Source organism: Thunnus maccoyii, chromosome 16 (genome assembly GCF_910596095.1).
Source record: "Thunnus maccoyii chromosome 16, fThuMac1.1, whole genome shotgun sequence".
NCBI classification, from domain to species: domain Eukaryota; kingdom Metazoa; phylum Chordata; class Actinopteri; order Scombriformes; family Scombridae; genus Thunnus; species Thunnus maccoyii.
In genome coordinates this window covers 10,642,348-10,665,233 of record NC_056548.1, presented here as the reverse complement: position 1 = coordinate 10,665,233, position 22,886 = coordinate 10,642,348, and the positions used below count along the sequence as shown (strand labels likewise).

Below are 22,886 nucleotides of genomic sequence, written 5' to 3'. Positions count from 1 at the left end.
TGGACATCTATCCCTGTCTGACACCTTCTAATACTAAATATGTGCAATGATCATAATTATTTAAATACCCTTTAAGCCTGACTTGATATTAGTGTTAAACAATTTTAAATGGATAAAGGGACTCATTTTTAAGAAGGCACATACAATCCTTTATCACTGTTTATGCTCTGTATTGTTTGTTTCATCTGTTTTGCAACAGAAATTGCATGTCTTAAACTGCCTGGAATCAGGTCTTATTTCAGATCAACTGCAGCACACAAACATTTTTTTGCAAAATGGTAATTTGCAGCACACTTTCCCCCCATGTCTTTCTTTTTCAGGTACTGTATGCGTCTGTTTGGCATATTAAAACATTGTGTTTATTCTGTCATTATAAGTTCCTGTTCTCTGTTGTTGATGACTTGTATGACTGTAATTGCATGCTATGTGTTTTGACCTTAACCCCTTCCTCCACGTTTTTTGATTACGCATCTTTACTGATGGTCCTGCTCAACTTTGTGCCTCTGGGCATGTATAAGCCCTGTGGAGAGATGAGTGAAAACCTACAGGTCAGTGTGACACCTGCACTCTCATAAGTGGGTACTGGCAGTGAAATGTACATTTACTGTGACATAAATGCGTTCTTTAGATATAATATTGAGAGGGTATTCGCTCACATGGCCAGTACAATTTTCCTGAGTCATGCTGCATTTCCCGTTTAACACTGTTTACAGCAGTGTCTGTAATTGCTGCAGGCTAGATACCTGTGTTGTGGTGTGAATATTTCAGTAGTAGTAGATATTGTTATATATTGTCACAGATAGCATTTGCATACCGCTAAACCAGAGTACTTTTGCACACCTATGTTAACAGAAGTGTTGTCATTTCTACTTTATGTTTAATTGTGTTTCTTTTTTTTTTTAAATCATGTATGGCCAGGCATTGGATTCTTTTTTCTTTGCATTCTTTCTATTGGAAATGATCATCAAGACAGTGGCCCTGGGGGTCTTTGGTCATAAAGGGAGTTACCTCAGCAACAACTGGAACAAGTTAGATTTCCTCATCATCTCTGGAGAGTTAGTATCCCACAGTGCCTTTCACTCTATTGTCTCTTTCATCTGCAGATAGACATACATACATAAGCATACAAGCACATACACAAACACGGCTTAGTTTTAAACTGGAGAAAAAAAAATGTTTAGACAGCTTATGTCTGACGTTTTGACTATATTTTAGAGAAGACATTTTTGAACCATCAGCCTCTCATGACTTTTATATGATCAGACTATTAGGATGTGTGTACATATTTATTTTTGTAGGTGAAAGAACACAAACTAAAGCAATTTCTTCATGTTTCTATCTACAACTGTCCCTGTAGGGTGTTGGATCATATCCTGGCCTCCCTTGGCATCTTGTCGGGGTTACACATGTTTCAAACACTCAGGCCAATGCGACTGATTGGCAGAGTACCAAGTAAGTCCACATATGAACATTTGCAGGTCTTGATGAGACATTGACTTGATATACGTAGGCAGGCAAATTTATTTTCTGTCCACTTCTGTATCTTCATAATATACATTAACAATCTGGCATTGGTAAGAACAATCTGAACATATACTGTACACTGAAATACCAAATGATGGGAAAGACATAAAGCTTTATTAAGCTGTGTCAGAATGGTGTGGATTTAACTCTTTTGTCTTCATTTTGGAGTATTTCTGTTAAGTTGTCCACCCTGATGTACAATGCCATCCAATGCAACATCATTACAAACATCAGTGCTAGCTCTATAAACATACATTTTAATGATGAGGCAAAATCTAACTGACAATTGAGGCTGGATGGTGAACACATGTGGTGAGATAAAGACCAGCCGCAGGGAAGCTGTGAGTTCAAATCTCTAAGGATGAAGCTGTCACTAAAAGTATTATCAACCACTGTCCATTACTTGCCATAAAGAGGTTGTAAGATCAGTAGAGTTCGAAAAAGAGGGCAAAAGTCAACTTTCTATCAGGAATTTTAAATTCAAACATGCATATGTGCTATATGCTTGTGTTTGTGTGTGTGTGACAATAGTATTGGTCAAAACAGTCAATTCTGATGGCATAATTACTTCCTGTGTTCACCTGTGTAGGTATGCGAGTCTTGGTGACAGTGATTGTCGACACCCTGCCCATGCTTGCAAATGTTCTCGTCCTCTACATCTTTTTCATCCACATCTTTGGCGTTGTGGGAGTCCAGATGTGGGCAGGGCAGCTGCGCAACCGCTGCTTCCCGGGAGAGGTTATCCCCACGTAAGGAATTTGTTTGGTCTGCTCTTCCAGTATTTGATTTTTTCTCCCCATTTCTCTCTGGGCTAGAGGTAGCACAAATAGATTTGAGAGATCACGACTAACAGTCATTTTCATTATTGAATAATCTGCCAATTATTATCTCAATTAACTGATTATAGTTTCCTCTTTAAAATATCAGAAAAACTGTAAAAACAGATGCCAATCACAGAACCCAGTGGAATTGCTTGTTTTATCCAACCAATTAATTCTATTACTACATAAAACCATGAAAAACAGCAAATCCACATGTTTGTGTTTCTAGAAGCATCAAATACTTTGCTTGAGAAATTACTTTTAAACTAAACAATTAATTAGTCATCAAAATGGTTACCAATTAATTTTCTATTGATTGACTAATCAATTAATCATCTAATTGTTTCAGTTCTACTATGATTTGATTGCGTTGTGACTGTTACCTTTTCAAGACTTGTAAGGAAATCTAGCAATATAGTTAAAACTATACCATGACAGTAATAAAAATCACTGAGTAAGCATTACAGGGTTTGAGATGCATTTATAAGTTAACATTTCTTAATTTTTCAGTCAACTGTATATCAATGTATTGCTTATATGACCTACTGTATGCAACTTATGTTTTTTCTCAACCTACAGCACAAAATACCCCATGATGGACTCAAAACATCACTACTGTGTAATGAGTGTCTATCTATAGTATGTCAATTCTGTAATCAAGCTTTTATCATTCTTTTTATTAATCCAGAAAATACAACATTTCCCTAAGTCCATACTATGTGACCAAGCATGGTGAAAAAAGTCCATTCGTGTGTTCACCTGATGACAAGAATGGGATGGTGCGCTGCCGTGATGTGCCGCCTTACACCGAGGATGGGGTTACCTGCTCATTGGACCCTCACCACCATGATTCAGCTACAGAGGAGCCAGTCCCTGCTGTGGTTGGGGCCAGTACCAACAGCTGTGTAAACTGGAACTTGTACTACAACGTCTGTCGCGCCGGGGACCTCAACCCTCAGATGGGAGCTATCAATTTTGATAACATCGGCTATGCCTGGATAGCCGTCTTCCAGGTACGTTTTGCAAAAACACGGAGCGCAGGGAGTTAAGAATATCAGGGAGACGCCTCATGAAACTGTATTTTGACAGTTTATTATGGTAGCATGTGGTAACAGTCTGAATTGTGAGGAAACACAGTGCACTTGTTAGACATAAATTTATTTTGTTTTTGACGAGGATGTGGTAAGGAATTGCTATCTATCATCTATCTATTTATGATCTATCATATAGTCACATGTGAGTCAATGCTTTCCTCTGGCTGGGGAACCCATCATTACTTTTTAGGGCACAGTATTGTGTTTTTGTTTGTTCTGGAGTTTTGATTCATCATTCCATAGTTCACCATATTTTTTAACTGAGAGCTTATTAAAATGTTATTTTCTTTCATTTTATTGTCATAATAAAGCACAATAAAAAGCGAGGAGAACATTGCTACATAGTAATATGTCACTTTCTGTCTCTCTCTACCGCCAGGTTGTCACACTGGAAGGATGGACAGAGATCATGTATTATGTTATGGATGCAAACTCCTTCTGGAGTTTTGTATTTTTTACATTGGTCACTATTGTAAGTACCTACCTGTGTATGTTTATTGTTTTAATTTACAACATTAATATTTGACTGGGTTCCTAGGTTTTGGTATTCTTCCATACTGGTAAATTTTCAGTAGAATTGCCAACATAACTGCCTTTGAGTTTTTTATTATAGTTTTTATTGGGTCCAAAATATTGGGCACAGTGCTACATGCACCAGTATTGGGCTTGCGCCCTCTAAATAGCCACTCTTTACTCCCCTAACCAGATGGGCTCCTTTGTCATGATGAACGTGTGCGCTGTTGTCATCGCCACCCAGTTCTCAGAGACCATGGAGAGGGAGGTAGAGGAGCCGCATTCCGGCTTGTCTGTCAAGAATCTCTTTGAAAAGTTCATCAGCTTCACCTCCTGTATATACAACAGGTCAGATACTATATAGATACCAGATACTATATAGTTCATTTTTTTTAATCTCCTACACCTCAACAACATCACATGCATTCCTCCTGCGAATCAGTCATCCAAAATGTGCTTTTCATACTTGTCATGATGAAACAGATGTAAATGCTTTCTTATTGTGTAGCTTTAAGTGTACTAGTTTATTTTCAGACAATGGGTGGAAGTATCCTAGTAGAGAAAGTGAATTTCACTCACACAAGTTTAAGCATGACTTTAGAGTTTTGGGGTTTTTTTTGGTATTATGGTATTACTCTTGTAATTTGGTAACATGGTAGTACTTTTATATCACTGTCAAAAATACAGTGTCAGGACAAAGCTTGAAGTTTAAATGAAGCTCTTGTTCAATGTACTCACTGGTCTTCCTGTGTGTGTCTTGAGCTCTTTATAGGTCTCTTGGTTGAATAACTAGATATGTTTTGTTTTGAGCATTTACTTTGCACCAGTAATTTTGTCTTTCTGAATGTGACCCCAAAAGGGTAGAGAACCAATTTCCTAGAGATGCATTCAGAAGCAAACACACATTAACACACACACATGCACACTGCCGGAACAAATCATTATGTCTTAATTTAATCTTTTGAGGGATTTTCAGTTATTAGTTGTTATTCATACTGTTTTTCCTTTTACCAATAGACTTTGGAACAACAAGGTGAACCCTGAGAGATGGAACAATGCCTCATCGGTGAGACTAGTAAACAACTTTCTGCAGTACCACCACCAGCAGCAGTGTTGCCTCAGCAACAAGAGGCCAATTAAATGACCTCCCTATCTTCCCCTCAGGTTGAAGGTCACGGGCAATGGTACGAGAACAGGAGCATACTGAGTCTGTACTGGAAACAAGCCAAGGAAAAACTCAAGAGGGTCGTTAAAAGTAAATTCTTCGACCGAGCAATCATGTTGGCTGTTTTACTCAGTGTTCTCACAATAGCCATAGAGCACCATAAGCAGGTGAGATGGAGGGGAGTGTTTCTGTCTGCTTACTATTTGCCCTCTCAAGGCTTCTGTAAATTTCAGATGTGCAAGCTAAATGATTCCCTGGTGAGCTGAAAGGTTCAAAGGTAAAATGACTCTTGCAGGATGTAACAATGAATATGGTTCCACAACCACTTTGCCTCTGATTCAGCAAATTTTGCAGATCTACACATCTCAAGTGACAGTAGAAGAAAATCGCGTTTGGGCTTCAGTATTTTGTTATGTGGGGGATGAAGAGAGATACTTTCCAAATTCTGTCCTAATGCTTCTTTTAAAAAAGTTTTAAAACAGGCCGACAGTCCTCTCTTTACAGATGTCATATGAAACAGCACACAAAAATGTTATAGTGAATCATCAAAAGACAGCTGTGTGTGTTGCAGGTTATGTTTTCAGCTGTCAAACACATTTAAAAAGCTTCAGGCTGTTAGGCTTCCTTCCTGTGTGCTAGCTGTGTTAGCTATGTATCTCTCTCTTAATCAGTATCTCTCTGCCCCTCTGTCCTTTTTTCTTCTTCTCTCCCTACAGCCTAAGGTGTTGACAGATGTGTTAAAGACCAGCAACATCATCTTCACCATTATATTTTTCATGGAGATGGTCCTAAAGCTGATGGCTCTCTCGTGGTCATACTTTAAAGATAAAAACAACATCTTTGACTTTGTCATCGTTATCATCAGGTAATACGAACCCACACAGTCTGACCTTTGACCTCAGCATATTGTTTTGTCCTGTAATTTTAGCTTCCATTGAAATTCTCATCCGTATTTCATTGTTTGAAAGTAGAAAAGTACTTGCACCGGCTATATGCTGACAAACTTTAAACACTCACCTCTCACAGGAGCCACAAATTTTATTTTTTGACATTGGTACACATAAACAGTTCAGGTTATTGTGTAAAATAAACATGGTATCAAACTTTGTATCATACTGGAGGTCTATGGCACTGACTGACCGATGTGAGACTTTAGTAATAGTGGTTGGAGTACAGTGCATGCCAGTACTCCAAGCAAAATGTCAATATACAGTTTGCTACATACATGGTTACAGTTTTCAGACAGAATTGGCCAAATGCAACCGAAAACTTTGAAGTTGTCCAACAGCGTACCAAAATTGTGGTTGTTTTTGTGGTTTTCAGTTTGTGGGAGATAATTGCTAAAGCTGATGGCAGGTTGTCAGCGCTGCGTGCATTTCGCCTGCTACGGTTTGTGAGGCTAGTTCACTTCCTCCCTTACCTGAGGAAACAACTGCTTGTGCTGAAAAGGACCATAGAGAAGGCAGCCGCGCTCTGCATGCTGCTGCTATTTGCCACCTTTACTTTTAGGTATGTACACACACACACAAATCGCTCTTCTCTACATGTCTATCTGCTCTACATGTCATTTGTAAAGTCACAGGGAATCGCAGTAGATAATTATTATGATCTATTGCATTTAAATAATCCTGACTGCATTTTCTTGTTTCTTTGCAGCGTACTGGGTATGCACCTGTTTGGATGCCAATTTAGCTTCAAGACGGTGCACGGCGACACCATCACTGACCGCAAAAACTTCGACTCACTCCTCTGGTCCATGGTCACTGTATTCCAGGTTAGTTTTTGACTCCCTATTTTATGCATTTCATCCTTTGCAATATGTGCATCGATCTCTGTCTATGTTACTCTCTTTCATTTAATCTCATTAATCTAGATTCTTACTCATGAGGACTGGAATCTAGTCCTATACAATGCCATGACTGCCACCTCACCATGGTCCGCTCTCTACTTTGTGGCTCTCATTATTTTTGGAAAACATGTGCTCCTCAACGTACTTGTGGGCATAGTTGTTAAGAGCTATCAGGCGAAGGTATGGATCTCTGCCTTAGTTTTACATACAATCAATAATCCAACAGCTACATGTTTAATAATTGAATGAACAGCACACTGACACAAACACTTGCATACACATCTATGCTGAGCTCTATCACCTGTTGTTCCAGCACTCCTCCAGTTTCTCAGACTCCTCTCTCTCACTCTGTGGGCCCACCAGCTCCACTACAACCAGCTCTTCTCCTGAGACAGACATTTCACCCACAGATAACAATGAGGAAAATGTAAGTTCCTAAGAATCATAGCTTCCAAATTATGGATTCAGAATCTGAATTAATGTGTACCCTGTATCCTGCATGGAGATATTACTTGTGTTGAGAGACTTGTTTACTTTGCCCTTGTTGTTAAGAGCTATCAGGCAAATGAATAGAGATCTCTGCCTTAGTTTTACGTACAATCAATAATCCAACAGCTACATGTTTTATAATTGAATGAACAGCACACTGACACAAACACTTGCATACACACCTATGTTAGACTCTGTTACCTGTTGTTCCAGACCTCCAGTTCCTCAGACTCCTCTCTCTCACTCCGTGGGCCAGTCCGCTCCACTGCAATCAGCTTACCTCCTGAGACAGACTTTTCACCCACAGATAACAACAAGAAAGATGTAAGTTCCTAAGAATCATACCTTTCAAATTCTCCATTCAGAATCTGAATTAATGTGTACCTTGTATCCTGTATGGAGATGTTGTGTTGAGAGACTTGCTTACTTTGCCCTTGTTGTTAAGAGCTATCAGGCAAATGAATAGAGATCTCTGCCTTAGTTTTACATACAATCAATAATGCAACAGCTACATGTTTTATAATTGAATGAACAGCACACTGACACAAACACTTGCATACACACCTATGTTAGACTCTGTTACCTGTTGTTCCAGACCTCCAGTTCCTCAGACTCCTCTCTCACACTCCGTGGGCCCACCAGCTCCACTGCAATCAGTTTACCTCCTGAGAATGACTTTTCACCCACAGATAACAACAAGAAAGATGTAAGTTCCTAAGAATCATACCTTTCAAATTCTCCATTCAGAATCTGAATTAATGTGTACCCTGTATCCTGTATGGAGATGTTGTGTTGAGAGACTTGTTTACTTTGCCCTTGATGTTAAGAGCTATCAGGCAAATGAATAGAGATCTCTGCCTTAGTTTTACATACAATCAATAATCCAACAGCTACATGTTTTATAATTGAATGAACAGCACACTGACACAAACACTTGCATACACACCTATGTTAGACCCTGTTACCTGTTGTTCCAGACCTCCTCCAGTTCCTCAGACTCCTCTCTCTCACTCCGTGGGCCCACCAGCTCCACTGCAATCAGTTTACCTCCTGAGAATGACTTTTCACCCACAGATAACAACAAGAAAAATGTAAGTTCCTAAGAATCATACCTTTCAAATTCTCCATTCAGAATCTGAATTAATGTGTATCCTGTATGGAGATATTACTTGTGTTGAGAAACTTGTTTACTTTGCCCTTGTTGTTCAGAGCTATCAGGCAAATGAATAGGGATCTCTGCCTTAGTTTTACATACAATCAATAATCCAACAGCTACATGTTTTATAATTGAATGAACAGCACACTGACACAAACACTTGCATACACACCTATGTTAGACTCTGTTACCTGTTGTTCCAGACCTCCTCCAATTCCTCAGACTCCTCTCGCTCACTCCGTGGGCCCATTAGCTCCACTGCAATCAGTTTACCTCCTGAGAATGACATTTCACCGACAGATAACAATGAGGAAAATTTAAGTTCCTAAGAATCATAGCTTCCACATTATGGATTCAGAATCTGAATTAATGTGTACCCTGTATCCTGTATGGAGATATTACTTGTGTTGAAAGACTTGTTTACTTTGCCCTTGTTGTTAAGAGCTATCAGGCAAATGAATAGGGATGTCTGCCTTAGTTTTACATACAATCAATAATCCAACAGCTACATGTTTTATTATTGAATGAACAGCACACTGACACAAACACTTGCATACACACCTATGCTGAGCTCTATTACCTGTTGTTCTAGCAATCCTCCAGTTCCTCAGACTCCTCTCGCTCACTCCGTGGGCCCACCAGCTCCACTGCAATCAGTTTACCTCCTGAGACAGACATTTCACCGACAGATAACAATGAGGAAAATGTAAGTTCCTAAGAATCATAGCTTCCACATTATGGATTCAGAATCTGAATTAATGTGTACCCTGTATCCTGTATGGAGATATTACTTGTGTTGAAAGACTTGTTTACTTTGCCCTTGTTGTTAAAAGCTATCAGGCAAATGAATAGGGATCTCTGCCTTAGTTTTACATACAATCAATAATCCAACAGCTACATGTTTTATAATTGAATGAACAGCACACTGACACAAACACTTGCATACACACCTATGTTAGACTCTGTTACCTGTTGTTCCAGACCTCCTCCAATTCCTCAGACTCCTCTCGCTCACTCCGTGGGCCCATTAGCTCCACTGCAATCAGTTTACCTCCTGAGACAGACATTTCACCGACAGATAACAATGAGGAAAATGTAAGTTCCTAAGAATCATAGCTTCCACATTATGGATTCAGAATCTGAATTAATGTGTACCCTGTATCCTGTATGGAGATATTACTTGTGTTGAAAGACTTGTTTACTTTGCCCTTTTTGTTAAGAGCTATCAGGCAAATGAATAGGGATCTCTGCCTTAGTTTTACATACAATCAATAATCCAACAGCTACATGTTTTATAATTGAATGAACAGCACACTGACACAAACACTTGCATACACACCTATGCTGAGCTCTATTACCTGTTGTTCTAGCAATCCTCCAGTTCCTCAGACTCCTCTCGCTCACTCCGTGGGCCCACCAGCTCCACTGCAATCAGTTTACCTCCTGAGACAGACTTTTCACCCACAGATAACAAGAAAAATGTAAGTTCCTAAGAATCATAGCTTTGAAATGCTCCATTCAGAATCTGAATTAATGTGTACCCTGTATCCTGTATGGAGATATTACTTGTGTTGAGAGACTTGTTTACTTTGCCCTTGTTGTTAAGAGCTATCAGGCAAATGAATAGGGATCTCTGCCTTAGTTTTACATACAATCAATAATCCAACAGCTACATGTTTTATAATTGAATGAACAGCACACTGACACAAACACTTGCATACACACCCATGCTGAACTCTATTACCTGTTGTTCTAGCAATCCTCCAGTTCCTCAGACTCCTCTCTCTCACTCCGTGGGCCCACCAGCTCTACTGCAATCAGTTTACCTCCTGAGAATGACATTTCACAGACAGATAACAACAAGACAGATGTAAGTTCCTAAGAATCATTGCTTTGAAATTATCCATTCAGAATCTGAATTAATGTGTACCCTGTATCCTGTATGGAGATATTACTTGTGACCTGTTTACTTCTCCCTTGTTGAGATTATAGTTACAGTGTTGAGACTGACGTTATTGTACCCATAATATATTTCATGTTGTTCCAGAGCCCGTCAAGACCCGAGCAACACTGCTCTGACTCTGTGCCCAGTGAATCCACCATGATTAACGCAGCCCCTGAGGAAGACTCTGCACCTGCAAACAAAGACAATGTAAGTTCCTTAGAGTGATAGTTTTGTAAGTCTGATTTTGGACTCTCCAAGAGTTAATTTTACACTTTTGCAGCAGTAAGTGATGCAATAAAGGTTGCTTTGGGATTAAAGAAAAAATCTGCAACATTTTGCTGGTGTGTTGAAACCTTTATTTTGTCCATGCTTTGGATAAGGAGAGGCGGCTGATGCGTAACTTCCCATGGATCCAGAAAGTACTCCGCTGGTGCAAAGCACATGAAGAGTGGTCATTCTATGTGTTGTCTCCACAGAACAGGTAAGTGTCATGAACACAAACACACATGCACACACACACACACCTTTGTGTTTCTCCTGTCTTTAATGTGAAATGGCAGTTAGAGTGTCTTTATCTTCAATAACATTTTTTTTTCTATTTCCGAGTGAAACTGAATATGTGGATGGGATTTAGGTATGAGATTGATTTGATCAAATCCCTCTGATATGATTGGATCACTCAAAAGTGGAGCAAATAGAGCTGTGGAGTGATATGCAGCTGCAGAGCACCGTTGGCCTCCACCATTTTGAAGTGTGTGTGTGTGTGTGTGTGTGTGTGTGTGTGTTTTTGTGTAGGTTCCGCAACTGTTGCCAACATGTGATCTCGCACAAGATGTTCGACCACATGGTTCTGCTCTTCATTCTCCTAAGCTGTGTCACCATTGCTATGGAGAGGCCTGGAATAGACCCCAAAAGCATGGTGAGCCACACATACATGTAACCTGCTGTTACTCTGGAAACAGATTTACAGTAAACCCTCACAGAATGGTGAGGCACACACACACACAATCACACACACACACACACACACACACACACACACACAGCACATGCACACACATATACTGCACATGTGAGGCCACACAATTGAAAGACACTAAAACACACAAACTATGCACAGTCAAACTGGATATTATGCATTTTCTTTGAACAAATAATATGTATGTGAGTTTGATTATATGAAATACAAAACACATATTAAAGATAAATCTCATTCTGCCCTTTAGGAGCGATGGATCCTGAAAATGTCCCGTTACGTATTCTCTGCTGTGTTTTTCGTAGAGATGCTTTTTAAGGTAAACATCAGTTTTCTTTTTTAACCTTGGAGGTATATGGTCATTGGGAAATGACATTATATTCTTACTGATAAATAGCACTGTTGAACGGGCCCTGTTCCCATTAAGAAGTCTTTTTAACAATTCTTTAATTTTGTTATGATTTTGGATCAGTAATCGTCTACCTTAAAATCAATTTTTTTAGCTCAGATCTTTAGCTGAAGTAGTGTTTCAATTAATTAATAGTAGTGTGAGCTTGTATTGACATGTTGTGCTTCAAAACCAGGTTCTAGCTCTCGGTGTGGTGATTGGGAAGGAGAGTTATTGCAAGTCTTCCTGGAATATCATGGATGGCTCATTAGTGATTCTGTCTGTAGTCCACATCTTTGTCTCTCTGGTCAATACGGACAAAAATAACGTGTTGGGCATGGTGAAAGTTCTACGCCTGCTCCGTGCACTTCGCCCACTGAGGTACATAATTTATTTATGTGTGTATGTTTGTTTTATCTTTGTGTAAGTTGATACTAGTCTATATGTGCATGTACTGTGCGTGTGTGTAAGCATCCCACCTTTATTTCATATTCCGGTCAGTTGTGCTTGTGTCTGTAAGTACATATGCTAGTTCTAACACACATCTTTTTGTTTGTGTTTGTGTGTTCCAGGGTGATCAAGCGAGCCCCGAGGTTGAAGCTGGCTGTGGAGGCCCTGATTGCCTCGGTTAAACCCATTGGGAACATTGTTCTCATTTGCATCGTCTTCTTCTTTTTCTTTGGCATCCTTGGTGTGCAGGTGAGATGGCATGCATACACATACACACAAACACACACACACACACACACACACACACACACGCCAAGTGATAAGTTCACAGCTGGCCCACTACTTTTGATGCAATTGAGATGATGTGAAGACAATGACAAAAACGACCTGACTCTGTCTCTGTCTTTATCTCACACAAACACTCTAGCTGTTCAAAGGGAAGTTCTACTATTGTGTCGGACAGGACACACGTGCCATCACCAACAAGACTGACTGCCTGTCGGCCAACTATCGCTGGGTACGGAAGACATACAACTTTGACGACCTGCTTCAGGTAGGCACCAACACGGAGGGTGAGAAAGGGAGAGGGAAGGAGAGGGATGCAGGAAGAAAGAAAGGCGATTAGCATTCTTGCCCACACAAAATTAACTAGCTAAAAACTACGTATAAAAACAAAGCAACCTCTGGGGCTATAAAATGAAGCAATGCAGAAGTGCCAAAATCTGCAGTTCCTTAAATGACCAGTTGAGGCTGGCTCCAAAAGCGAGTCATTCCCCATGTAAAAATGCCCAACTTTACAGCAGAAATAATGGTTACAGCCTGGTACAAAAAACGGTCTTGGTCTCTATAGCTAATTTCCCCGTTCATGACAACTGTACGGGGGGTGAATTTTTTTTATAAAACTTATAACTTAAGTTTTATTAAGCCGTAGAGTTATGCATAATGAAGGACATGGCTGCTTTGAGTGACAGGTCCACCAGCCGCTAGGTGGCTTGTTTCAGTCATTTGGCCCGCCTCTTTGCCCATTTTTGATTGGCTGGGAGTTAGGCAGTGTCATGCACTGCCAAGATGGCGATGGCTGGAGCGGCTCGCTTTAAGCTTCAAAACCGCTCTTCAGAAACCAACGGGTGATGTCACGGTAACTACGTCCATATTTTTATACAGTCTATGATAAAAACTCACAAAATGTATCTGAAGATACTGGGGGCTTTTGAGTTGGCATACTGTTACCATATTTTATTTAAAAACTCTATTTAAGAAAGGTATTCTATTGATTTGTTGTTTTACTGTTTGTTGCTATACTGTAGTTTTTGTGACTGTATATCTGCCTACTGTGCATACTTTAATTCATACTGATTAATCCATACTGTTTAATTCAATGTTTTTATCCAAAAGCTGGTGTTGCAGAAGTTTATCCTCTTTTACTTAGAATTTTATTGTATTCAGGCCAATGTCGTATCTCCTATCTCTCTATATGAAGCAAGGAATCTCTGTATGTATGTTTGTCCTTCATATATCTCGAGAGCAGTTCATTCGATCTACTTCACACTTGGCAGGTGCATTGCTGGGAATGCCAGAGAGTGCACTGTTGAAATTTGGTGCAGTATAAAAAGTATATAATATAATATATTTGAAAAGAAAACCCTAAATTGAATTGTAGTCTTTTAGTCTCTCTCCCTCATCATAACTTGAGAACAATGAGAATTTTCAATGTCCTCATTTTACCCACTTCAAGGTGGATCAAAAAAAGACATGCTGTTATGCTGCCGTGTACACTCACACGAACACACAAATGTTTGCGCCATAGAGTCGCAGATGAATGGGATAGTGGGAGAGTAATTGTATCCCTTGTGGCTCTCCAGAGGACAGCACTGAGACTCAAATTAGAGCACTGACCTAGTTAGCGTTCTGTCAGCAGGAGGGGGTGCTGCCCCCAACCCCCACCCACGTTGACTTTGCAAGAATTAACTTGTTCACTGACTGACTTGTTGACAATCACTTCGACAATTCAGTGTTTAGTGGCCATCACCGATTTAAGTGTCAGTCCACAGACAAAAAATATACATATATTCAGTATAATGATAATTTGGTAGTCTCCAAACATCACAGTAAAACACCAGTTTATTGATATGATAGGTAAGAAATACATCTACCACCATAAACGTCTGAACACCACAAACACGTATTATAAATGTTGTTATTTTTCATCAAGGACCCCCACCAGATGACTAGACCACAGGTGGTGGTGACAACATTAACGATAGTTCAGTGTCCCGGGAAGCAAATACTGGCCAAACTAATTTGGAACTGGCCAAATTAAATGGGACGCAGCAATCATTGACACTGTTAATTACACCTGCTATGACATCATGTCACCTGCATGTCTGTTATGAGTCAGTTATTCTATATATAGTGACTTTTTAGTAATTATGAATCGTTAATGCTGTTGAACAACATTGTACTTTGGAGATTATCAGTGTTTAAGGTGTTTTTTTTTTAAATAAACAAAGATGATGAATGATGGACAATATGCAAATTTGATTTCGACAAGACATTAATAAGTAATCACATTACTGGAACATAAAGGAAGATGACAATGTGAAGCTCAGTGATCAGCTGCAGCAGGAGAGAGACACCCATCAGGAACTATTTGAGACAGAGAAGAAGTCTCATGCTGAAAGGGTGAGCGAGGACCAGGAGATGCTCAACAAGCTAAGGGCTGAGCCGGAGGCCCTCCGTCAAACCATGGAGCGGCAATGGGAGAATCTGAAAACAAGACTTGAGGAACAGACCTCCACCAGCCTTGAGCTTGCCACTCGGCTCCTAGCTGAGTAAGAAGCAAGTCAGGCCCTCCAGGCAGAAAATGCCCGGCTCAGAGAGAAGCTGAAGGAGCAGGAGGATAAAACCCATGTTGCTGTAATGGCCGTTGAAATGCTGGTAGAGGAGGAAGTTTCTCAGGAGAAGGTCCTGGAGAAAAAAAAGAGGCGCTCAGTGTGGAAAATAATCCTCCACTTCTTCGGTTTGAGGAGGAGGAAGAAGGACAAGAGGGAGAATGAGTCAACACTCAACTGAGACTCCTACACTGCTGTGACTCAGCACCCCCTGTTTAAATATAAATGCTCTGTATAATTGTATTTTATAGTACTATAGTTGTATTGATGTATTTTTTATCTTTCTCTGTCTGTTATCACCCTCTTCATAACATACAGTAAAGAAATTTACAGAGCAGGAAATGTTCTGATCTTTAATGGTTGTCCAAACAGAAAATTACAATCTCCTTTGCTAGCACACCATCAACATTTGAAGGATTGTACAGAGTGAATGACCGCACATTTTATCTAAATATTGCAGTTGAATGATGCACTCAATCAAGGATTATGGCATTTTTTGTCAAATACGCATGCTTACAAGAATTTGGCTAGGTCATATCAGAAAAATAATAAGCCTATGCAATACCAAAAAATAAACCACTTTCCTTTTTACAGGTTCAGTCAAATTGGGTTATGTACCAAATTTTGAGAGCATTAGATTAAATTTGTAGCTTACACATGGAGAAGAAAAAAAAAAATTGCTACAAATTCCAAATGGTGGAAAATGTGTAGGTGGAAACTGGTGTGGCCTATATGACAGGCCATGGTTGGGCACCTGTGGTTGGACCAAACTATCAAGAAAAAAAGTAGTTTCTACACTTCAAGGTTCAAGAGTTTCGAGATAAAATGTTAAATGCTAAGCATATATATGGAAGGCCCCATTTACACCAAACATGAACCTGTTCTTCCTGATTAATTGGCCTTAATGAACTTTGAATAATAATTTGTGTCTAATATGGTTTTTCCGCAAAAAAAGGGTCAGTTATCTCGTTAAAATCCTTGAAACGACATCTACTCCTTCTCCCTCATTTAAAATGACAGAATCTACAAATATGCAAATAATGTTCATTTCAGAAGTTTAACTGCCGGACACAAGATGTCTCCTACTTCACTTCACAGTTTATTCTCAGTGTTTATGCTCTGGAGGCTTCAAGTTTCCATATCACGTGTAAGTTGAACATTGGACCACGATTGGCTCCAAACTAGTCACTGTTAAAGAATGAAAGTGCATTTGCTATTGATAACCACAGATTATTACAGAGTGAGAATCACTTGCTGGCATTGCATAGCATGTCATCTCAAAAAGTGCTCAACAGATTGCAGTAAAATTTAGATTGTCCACTTAATTTTTCATTTTTTAACATTTTTTCAAAACCCCACCTATAAAAAAAATAATCACGTAATCCTCACCAAATGTGGTACATTATATATTTAAATGATTCCCCACATTTTTTGTTTTTTTTAATATGACATTGTGTTATAAGTGGTTATCACATTCTTCATGTAAACTGCCATAACTCTTAAATAATTTTTGCAGTTACAACCAAATTTAGAGAACACATGCACATATCATTTCTGAATAATCTTATAATGATGCACTAAAGCACTATGATAAATGTATTTCTCTATAATTTGGTGGCCGTGAGTGTGACTTTCTTGAAATTTTGCACCATTCGTCTTATATAAAGGTTTTAGATATTCTCCTAAACATCAATGTCGTCAAGTCAGCATTATTATGATTATGCATGATTGTGTAGATTTGGATCCAGATGCAGATTAAACAATTGTAAACATGTTCTGTTATTAGAATAACTAAAAAAATTAAGAGAATTGAGCAGTGCAAGAGGTTTCTTCAGCTAACTGTACTGAATTTGTGTGCTTTAACCAAACTCAGAACCTGGAAAATCCCTGTGTGTTGACTTAACAGTTATTTCTCTGTTTCCCATTCAGGCTCTGTTGTCCTTGTTTGTAATGTACTCTAAGGACGGCTGGGTCAACATCATGTATGATGGACTGGATGCTGTAGGAGTAGACATACAGGTATTGTTTCTAGCAATATGGCTGATGTTTATACAGTGTCATGCACATGACAGGGAACAATGGCACTGGGATTTATTTAGAAACTCTAGAATATGAGGGGATGGTGAAAGGTGCATTACTAAACAGCGATAATTTAATATTGACAAATATTAATGTGCACATAATTCCATAAATGCACAATTTTATGTGTCAGTCTCCTGTTTGAAAAGCCCACCGAGTCACTTTCACACAGTCACAACCGCAACCTGAGTTGAGAGGACTTAGTAACATTTCCATAACACTTCACGTCTAATTTGAATGCAGACACATTATTGGAATGGTTACAGCAAGCACAATGTTAATATGCAGAGAGATTTATTAAATGCACAATCTGTTTTGTAGTGTAGTAAATTTGTTTAATGTCTTGCACACAAGAAAATATAACCTGATGTCTCCTCTCTTCTCTTTTCAGCCTGTGAGGAACTACAACAGATGGATGCTTGTTTTTTTCATCTCATTCATGATTGTGAGCATCTTTCTGCTGGATATGTTTATCGGGGTGATGGTGGAGACCTTCCACGAGTGTATGAACAAGCAAAAGACAGATGAAGCGTTACCAGCCAATGAAGAAGAAATAGTGGAAGACCAGACCAACAGAGGTGCTGGTTGGTAGTTTGTTTTTTTTTTAGCTTCCTTTCAGAACCTAAAAAACAAAAGAGAAAGATTGTCTTGGTCACACAAACAGTGACTGATCACAAAGGTGTTGGTTACGTTACTCTGATGCATGTAACTGCATGACTGCAGACTTCCCTTCCTCAAACATTCATTGAAATCTTTGGAAACAAGATACAACCAAATTAATCTCCCACTTACCATCCATCCACAGAAATCTACATTGGTTTTTAATATTTTGGGAAATACACTTGCTTTTTTTACCTGGAGTAAAATGAGGAGACTGATTAAGTAAGTTCATATTTGTGCATTCAGAAAAGAACACACCACACATATAATATTTAAAATTCAAAAGACACTTATTCACACTAGTGCTCTGTTTCTGTAACTGTAAAAACACTATTGCCATATTATCACATTAAAAAGTTGTGCACAAACAGCCTGTTTACACATCCATGCAAGTAGTGAGAGTGACTACAAACAGTAAAGCTGCAAAAGAATCAAATACCCAGTAGATCTGCAGGGAAGTGTGTGATAATTCTCTGTGGGTTTGTCACTATTAGAGATTAATTTCACATTACACATCGTCATTTTATCCATTGTTGATATATATTTCTGTGTGTGTGCATGTTCCAGATCCTGAACAGGCGCCTTATTACGCACACTACTCACCCCTGCGTCAGTCTATTCACACTCTGTGTACCAGCGACTTCCTGGACCTCTTCATGACTGTTATCATCATCATCAGTGTGTTGATTATGGCGTTTGAACATTATAACCAACCGAAGGTAATGCACACACACACACACACACACACACACACACACAGTCACTGTCACTGTCAACAAGTGTTGCAAGCTCATAATAATAATGATAATAATAATAAACTTTATTTATATAGCACCTTTCACAACATAAAATGCAGCTCAAAGTGCTTTACAGAAAAGGTATTAAAACAAACAAAAAACAGATATTTAAAAATAATAAAAGAAAGAAAAAAACACAATAAACAATAAAAAACTACGAAGATAAAAAGAGGTAAAATCATCAGGTGATAAGAAAGATAATACAGGTACTAAAAACAGCTGATAACAGTAAAGAGCAAATAAAAGGTTGATTTAATTAAAAACAAGACCATAAAAATAAGTTTTGAGTTGCTTCTTGAAAATATCAACAGAGGATGCTTGTCTAATATGTGGTGGGAGTTTGTTCCAGATCATTGGTGCATAGCTGCAAAAAGCTGCCTCACCATACTTTTTGCATTTTATTTGTGGCACATTTAACAAGCCAGTGTTAAACGACCTAAGCGAACGGTTTGGAACATACTCTGACAAGCAATCTGAGAGATATGAGGGTGCTTGACCTTTATTGGCTTTAAAAACAAGTAAAAGAATTTTAAAATCTATCCTCAACATTACAGGTAGCCAATGCAGTGACGCTAATACTGGTGTAATATGTTCCCTTTTCCTAGTTTTGTTAAAATTCTTGCTTCTGAGTATTGAACGAGTTGCAGTATCAATGGTTTTATTGGGTAAATCAGTATAAAGTGCATTACAATAATCTTAGCGTGAAAAAACAAAGACATGAGTGAGTTTCTTGGCATCTTACAAAGTAAGGTAGGGTCTTACTCTTGCAATGTTTCTTAAATGATAAAAAGCTATCTTTGTAACGTCGTGGATATGACTTTTAAAATTTAATTCAGAGTCGAGGATAACTGCCACAAGAAATAAATTTGCATCTACTCTGTGAGCAGATAGAGATAAATGTGTGTGTCTGTGTGTTCAGTATGTAGAGAAGCTGATGGAGTATTCATACTATGTGTTCACTGCCATTCTAATCGCTGAAATCCTGCTGAAGATTGTGGCGTTCGGTGCACTGAGGTTCATTAAAAACAGGTAACACACTAGAATTAGAGAGAATTGAATCTCTTAATTTGCATTTGCCTGTTAGGTATTGTGACCCTAACCCTAAAATGTTACATTATACGTCTGCATGTGTGTTTAGGTGGAATCTGCTAGACGTCGCTATAGTCGTGGTCTCCGTCATCAGCATCATTTTCACAGAGATGAAGATGGCAGATGCAATTCCCATCAACCCCAGCATCCTTAGAGTCTGCAGAGTGCTCAGACTAGCACAAGGTATGCACACATTCAACAAAACTAAACCTTTTTAGTTCAAGGTATCTGTGTGTGACAAATATATAGTCGAGTGAGTGTGTGAAGTACGCACGTATTGCACACAAAGTTATGTATTCACGACAGCTCCTGTGTCTCTCCTCAGTGCTGAAGGCAAAAAAGATAAGAGTTCTGCTGAAAACTGTTATCAAGACACTGTCACAGGTAAACACACTGTGGGGTTGAATTTGTTTTCTTGTCTTATATGTGATTTGTTATATGTATGTAAAGTGAATATGAAGGTTTTGTTTTGCAAAAGGATAAGCAGTTAGCCACTGCTGGATTTTAGCACGAATTGATGAATTTTAAAAGTTTTGCCCACATTACAGAATGCAGATTCTGACCCTGAAGTGTCTCTATGTGCACACTCTTTGTTATGCACACCAGTCAGTTGTATTATTAAGTCTGCAAACTAATAAAGACCAAACACTTCAGACAGGACCTGATTTTTCTTTTACCAACTCAAAATTCAGGAGGCTATAAAGCATTATTGATGAGTCTCTGATGGGAACAAATGAGAGCAGATAGAAAACAGAAATGCTAAAAATACTTTCATATGCTTAGAAAACAGTATGAATTAGAAGTAAAGGCTTTATTTCTCATTCAGCTGAGCTACATTAAAGGCCACAGTCTCTTCAAAGTATCTACATTGTAGTAATTGTTGCACAGAGGATCTAACATGTATTTTGCTTCCAGGTTGGAAATCTTTGTCTTCTCTTCACATTCTTCTTTTTCATCTACGCTGCCTTAGGAGTCGAACTCTTCGGCAAGCTAGGTCAGTAACACCGCTAGCAAAGTGAACAGATACACATAGGCTAACTGCGAAGGATCATGGTCCCAAAGCTGATGCCAGTTTTGACATTGTTGCCAAGGAAACGAGAAAACCCTTAACGTCAAACCTAAAGTTTAAATCATAGTGGACTATAACTTAGTTGAATTGGGATAAATACTATAGGCCTACTCTCCCAGCACCCAGATCAGGCTATGTGATAAGAGATAACAAAGTATTAATACGTTTAAAACTGTTTGTTTTAAACGTATTGTTTGTTGTGGTTGAAACCAACATGTATACAGAGCAGAAAAATAAATGTCTGTGTTGTGTGCCGCTGTGTTGATCAGAATGCACTGAAGACAACCCGTGCCTGGGCTTACATCGATATGCCAACTTCAGGCACTTCGGGATGGCTCTGCTTACACTCTATAAAGTCTGCACGGGAGACAATTGGAGTGGGATTATGAAGGTATGCATACTCAGACATGTCCTAACTATAAAGGACACAGTAATGAATCAAACCAATATATTATAGTCAGTATATAGTCTCAGTATTGCTCTCTCCTTTCTGAATTTTGCTCTATGTCTCTCAAGGACACGCTGAGGGAATGTCACGCAGGTGACGACTGTGTGAGCTACCTGTCATGGGTCTCACCAGTCTACTTCACCAGCTTTGTAATAATGGCTCAGTTCGTGCTGGTGAACCTGGTGGTGGCATCGATCATGCAAGCGCTGGAGGAAAGCAACGAGGTAAAGGAGCTGCAACTGTACAGACCTAGAAAGCAACACAAACATATAGCCATTCTTTCAACTCCATCGTAATTCTATTTTTTAGCCAATTAATATTATTGGGTTTAAATTGAGCTCAATAACTGCTTACAAATTCAAAACAACTGAATATATTCAACTGATTCAGTACTCAGTCTTTACTTTTACTCCATACCAAATCACTAAAAACAAAAGAAGAAATTAAATAAAGTCCTCTCATTGTAACTTCATGTATGAAAACTATTGATGAACAGATGTATTAACATGAAAGTGCAGGGAAATTTGCACAGTATGATTGCATGTGCATCTGCATGTCTAGATATATCTAGAGCAGTGTGAGTTATTTTATAATATAGTCGACTGACCCTTTAAGCTTCAGTCTCGCTGTCACCTTTATAAACTCAAAGTCATTGCCAAAAGTCTAAATCCTCTAAGATCAGAATCCTCCAGAAACAAACAAAGTCTCCATGTCTACGTTTTTACTCTCTCTAGTTTTCATAAATGATTAAAAAACACGACCAAAACAGACAAGAACAAAATAATAATAATTATAAAATAAACAAAGTTTTGTTTTCTGACTTTTTGAGACTGAAATGTAACAGAAGAATATTTAAATATTTCAGAAGAACCCTACTAACTTCTGTCTCCCCCTGGAGGAGGAAGAACTGCGGGAAATTGAGCAGGCCTCGCAGTCTCCAGGGCCTCCGGATCCGGCTCCGGATCCAGCTCCGGATCCGGCTCCGGATATGGCCCCGGCTCCGGCTCTGGCTCCGGCTTATCCGGCCTTGAGGTCAACAGAGAAATTCCGAGCTCATGTAACGACTGTCTTGTTTTAAGCAGGATATAAATATGTGTAAATAAGATTGTATATACCTGTAAATTTGTTTAAATGCCACATGTTTGCTTTTTGTTCCTCTCTTGGCTTATTTAATTGTAAAAGAAGGCTTTTTAGAAAATTAATTAACTCTTCAATCCTTATTTTCATGATATTTTCTTGTTGTTTTCTTGTAATTCTAGTAATAATATGAACTGTAAATGAGATTGTATATTTTTGTAAAATGCCACATGTTCCTTTTGGTGGCTGCTCTTATTCTGGAATGAATGTTTTGTACATGGTTTTCTTGTTTTAAACACTACAACTATAAATTGTTATAGAATATATTAATGTGTAAATATGGTGAGTTGTGAGTTATAAATGTGTATGATGATTTTGATTGAATAAATTGAGAAAACCTGATTTA

The 22,886-nt window shown here is 38.7% G+C and overlaps 1 protein-coding gene across 10 annotated transcripts in view; it reads left to right on the top strand.

The window, feature by feature from the left end:
- The window catches only part of LOC121881420 (voltage-dependent T-type calcium channel subunit alpha-1H-like), a 24,749-nt gene extending 1,863 nt beyond the window's left edge, over positions 1-22,886 (top strand). The window contains exons 3-41 of one of the 10 annotated variants that reach the window (XM_042389188.1): positions 455-548; positions 919-1,055; positions 1,358-1,452; positions 2,114-2,273; positions 3,034-3,358; positions 3,819-3,911; positions 4,146-4,300; positions 4,970-5,018; positions 5,117-5,284; positions 5,834-5,982; positions 6,441-6,626; positions 6,774-6,891; positions 6,991-7,146; positions 7,280-7,393; positions 7,669-7,779; positions 8,051-8,161; positions 8,433-8,546; positions 8,815-8,928; positions 9,204-9,317; positions 9,593-9,706; positions 9,982-10,092; positions 10,368-10,481; positions 10,659-10,763; positions 10,937-11,037; positions 11,352-11,475; positions 11,783-11,851; positions 12,117-12,301; positions 12,493-12,619; positions 12,798-12,923; positions 17,191-17,280; positions 17,732-17,918; positions 18,568-18,719; positions 19,717-19,826; positions 19,936-20,069; positions 20,212-20,270; positions 20,802-20,880; positions 21,225-21,346; positions 21,472-21,627; positions 22,269-22,886. In XM_042389188.1, coding sequence (XP_042245122.1) covers positions 455-548; positions 919-1,055; positions 1,358-1,452; positions 2,114-2,273; positions 3,034-3,358; positions 3,819-3,911; positions 4,146-4,300; positions 4,970-5,018; positions 5,117-5,284; positions 5,834-5,982; positions 6,441-6,626; positions 6,774-6,891; positions 6,991-7,146; positions 7,280-7,393; positions 7,669-7,779; positions 8,051-8,161; positions 8,433-8,546; positions 8,815-8,928; positions 9,204-9,317; positions 9,593-9,706; positions 9,982-10,092; positions 10,368-10,481; positions 10,659-10,763; positions 10,937-11,037; positions 11,352-11,475; positions 11,783-11,851; positions 12,117-12,301; positions 12,493-12,619; positions 12,798-12,923; positions 17,191-17,280; positions 17,732-17,918; positions 18,568-18,719; positions 19,717-19,826; positions 19,936-20,069; positions 20,212-20,270; positions 20,802-20,880; positions 21,225-21,346; positions 21,472-21,627; positions 22,269-22,481 — 5,041 coding nt within the window. In that variant the 3' untranslated portion in view covers positions 22,482-22,886. Of the gene's footprint in view, positions 1-454; positions 549-918; positions 1,056-1,357; positions 1,453-2,113; positions 2,274-3,033; positions 3,359-3,818; positions 3,912-4,145; positions 4,301-4,969; positions 5,019-5,116; positions 5,285-5,833; positions 5,983-6,440; positions 6,627-6,773; positions 6,892-6,990; positions 7,147-7,279; positions 7,394-7,668; positions 7,780-8,050; positions 8,162-8,432; positions 8,547-8,814; positions 8,929-9,203; positions 9,318-9,592; positions 9,707-9,981; positions 10,093-10,367; positions 10,482-10,658; positions 10,764-10,936; positions 11,038-11,351; positions 11,476-11,782; positions 11,852-12,116; positions 12,302-12,492; positions 12,620-12,797; positions 12,924-17,190; positions 17,281-17,731; positions 17,925-18,567; positions 18,720-19,716; positions 19,827-19,935; positions 20,070-20,211; positions 20,271-20,801; positions 20,881-21,224; positions 21,347-21,471; positions 21,628-22,268 lie in introns of all 10 variants that reach the window. The other 9 variants (XM_042389189.1, XM_042389187.1, XM_042389190.1 and 6 more) reach the window with 9 other exon arrangements.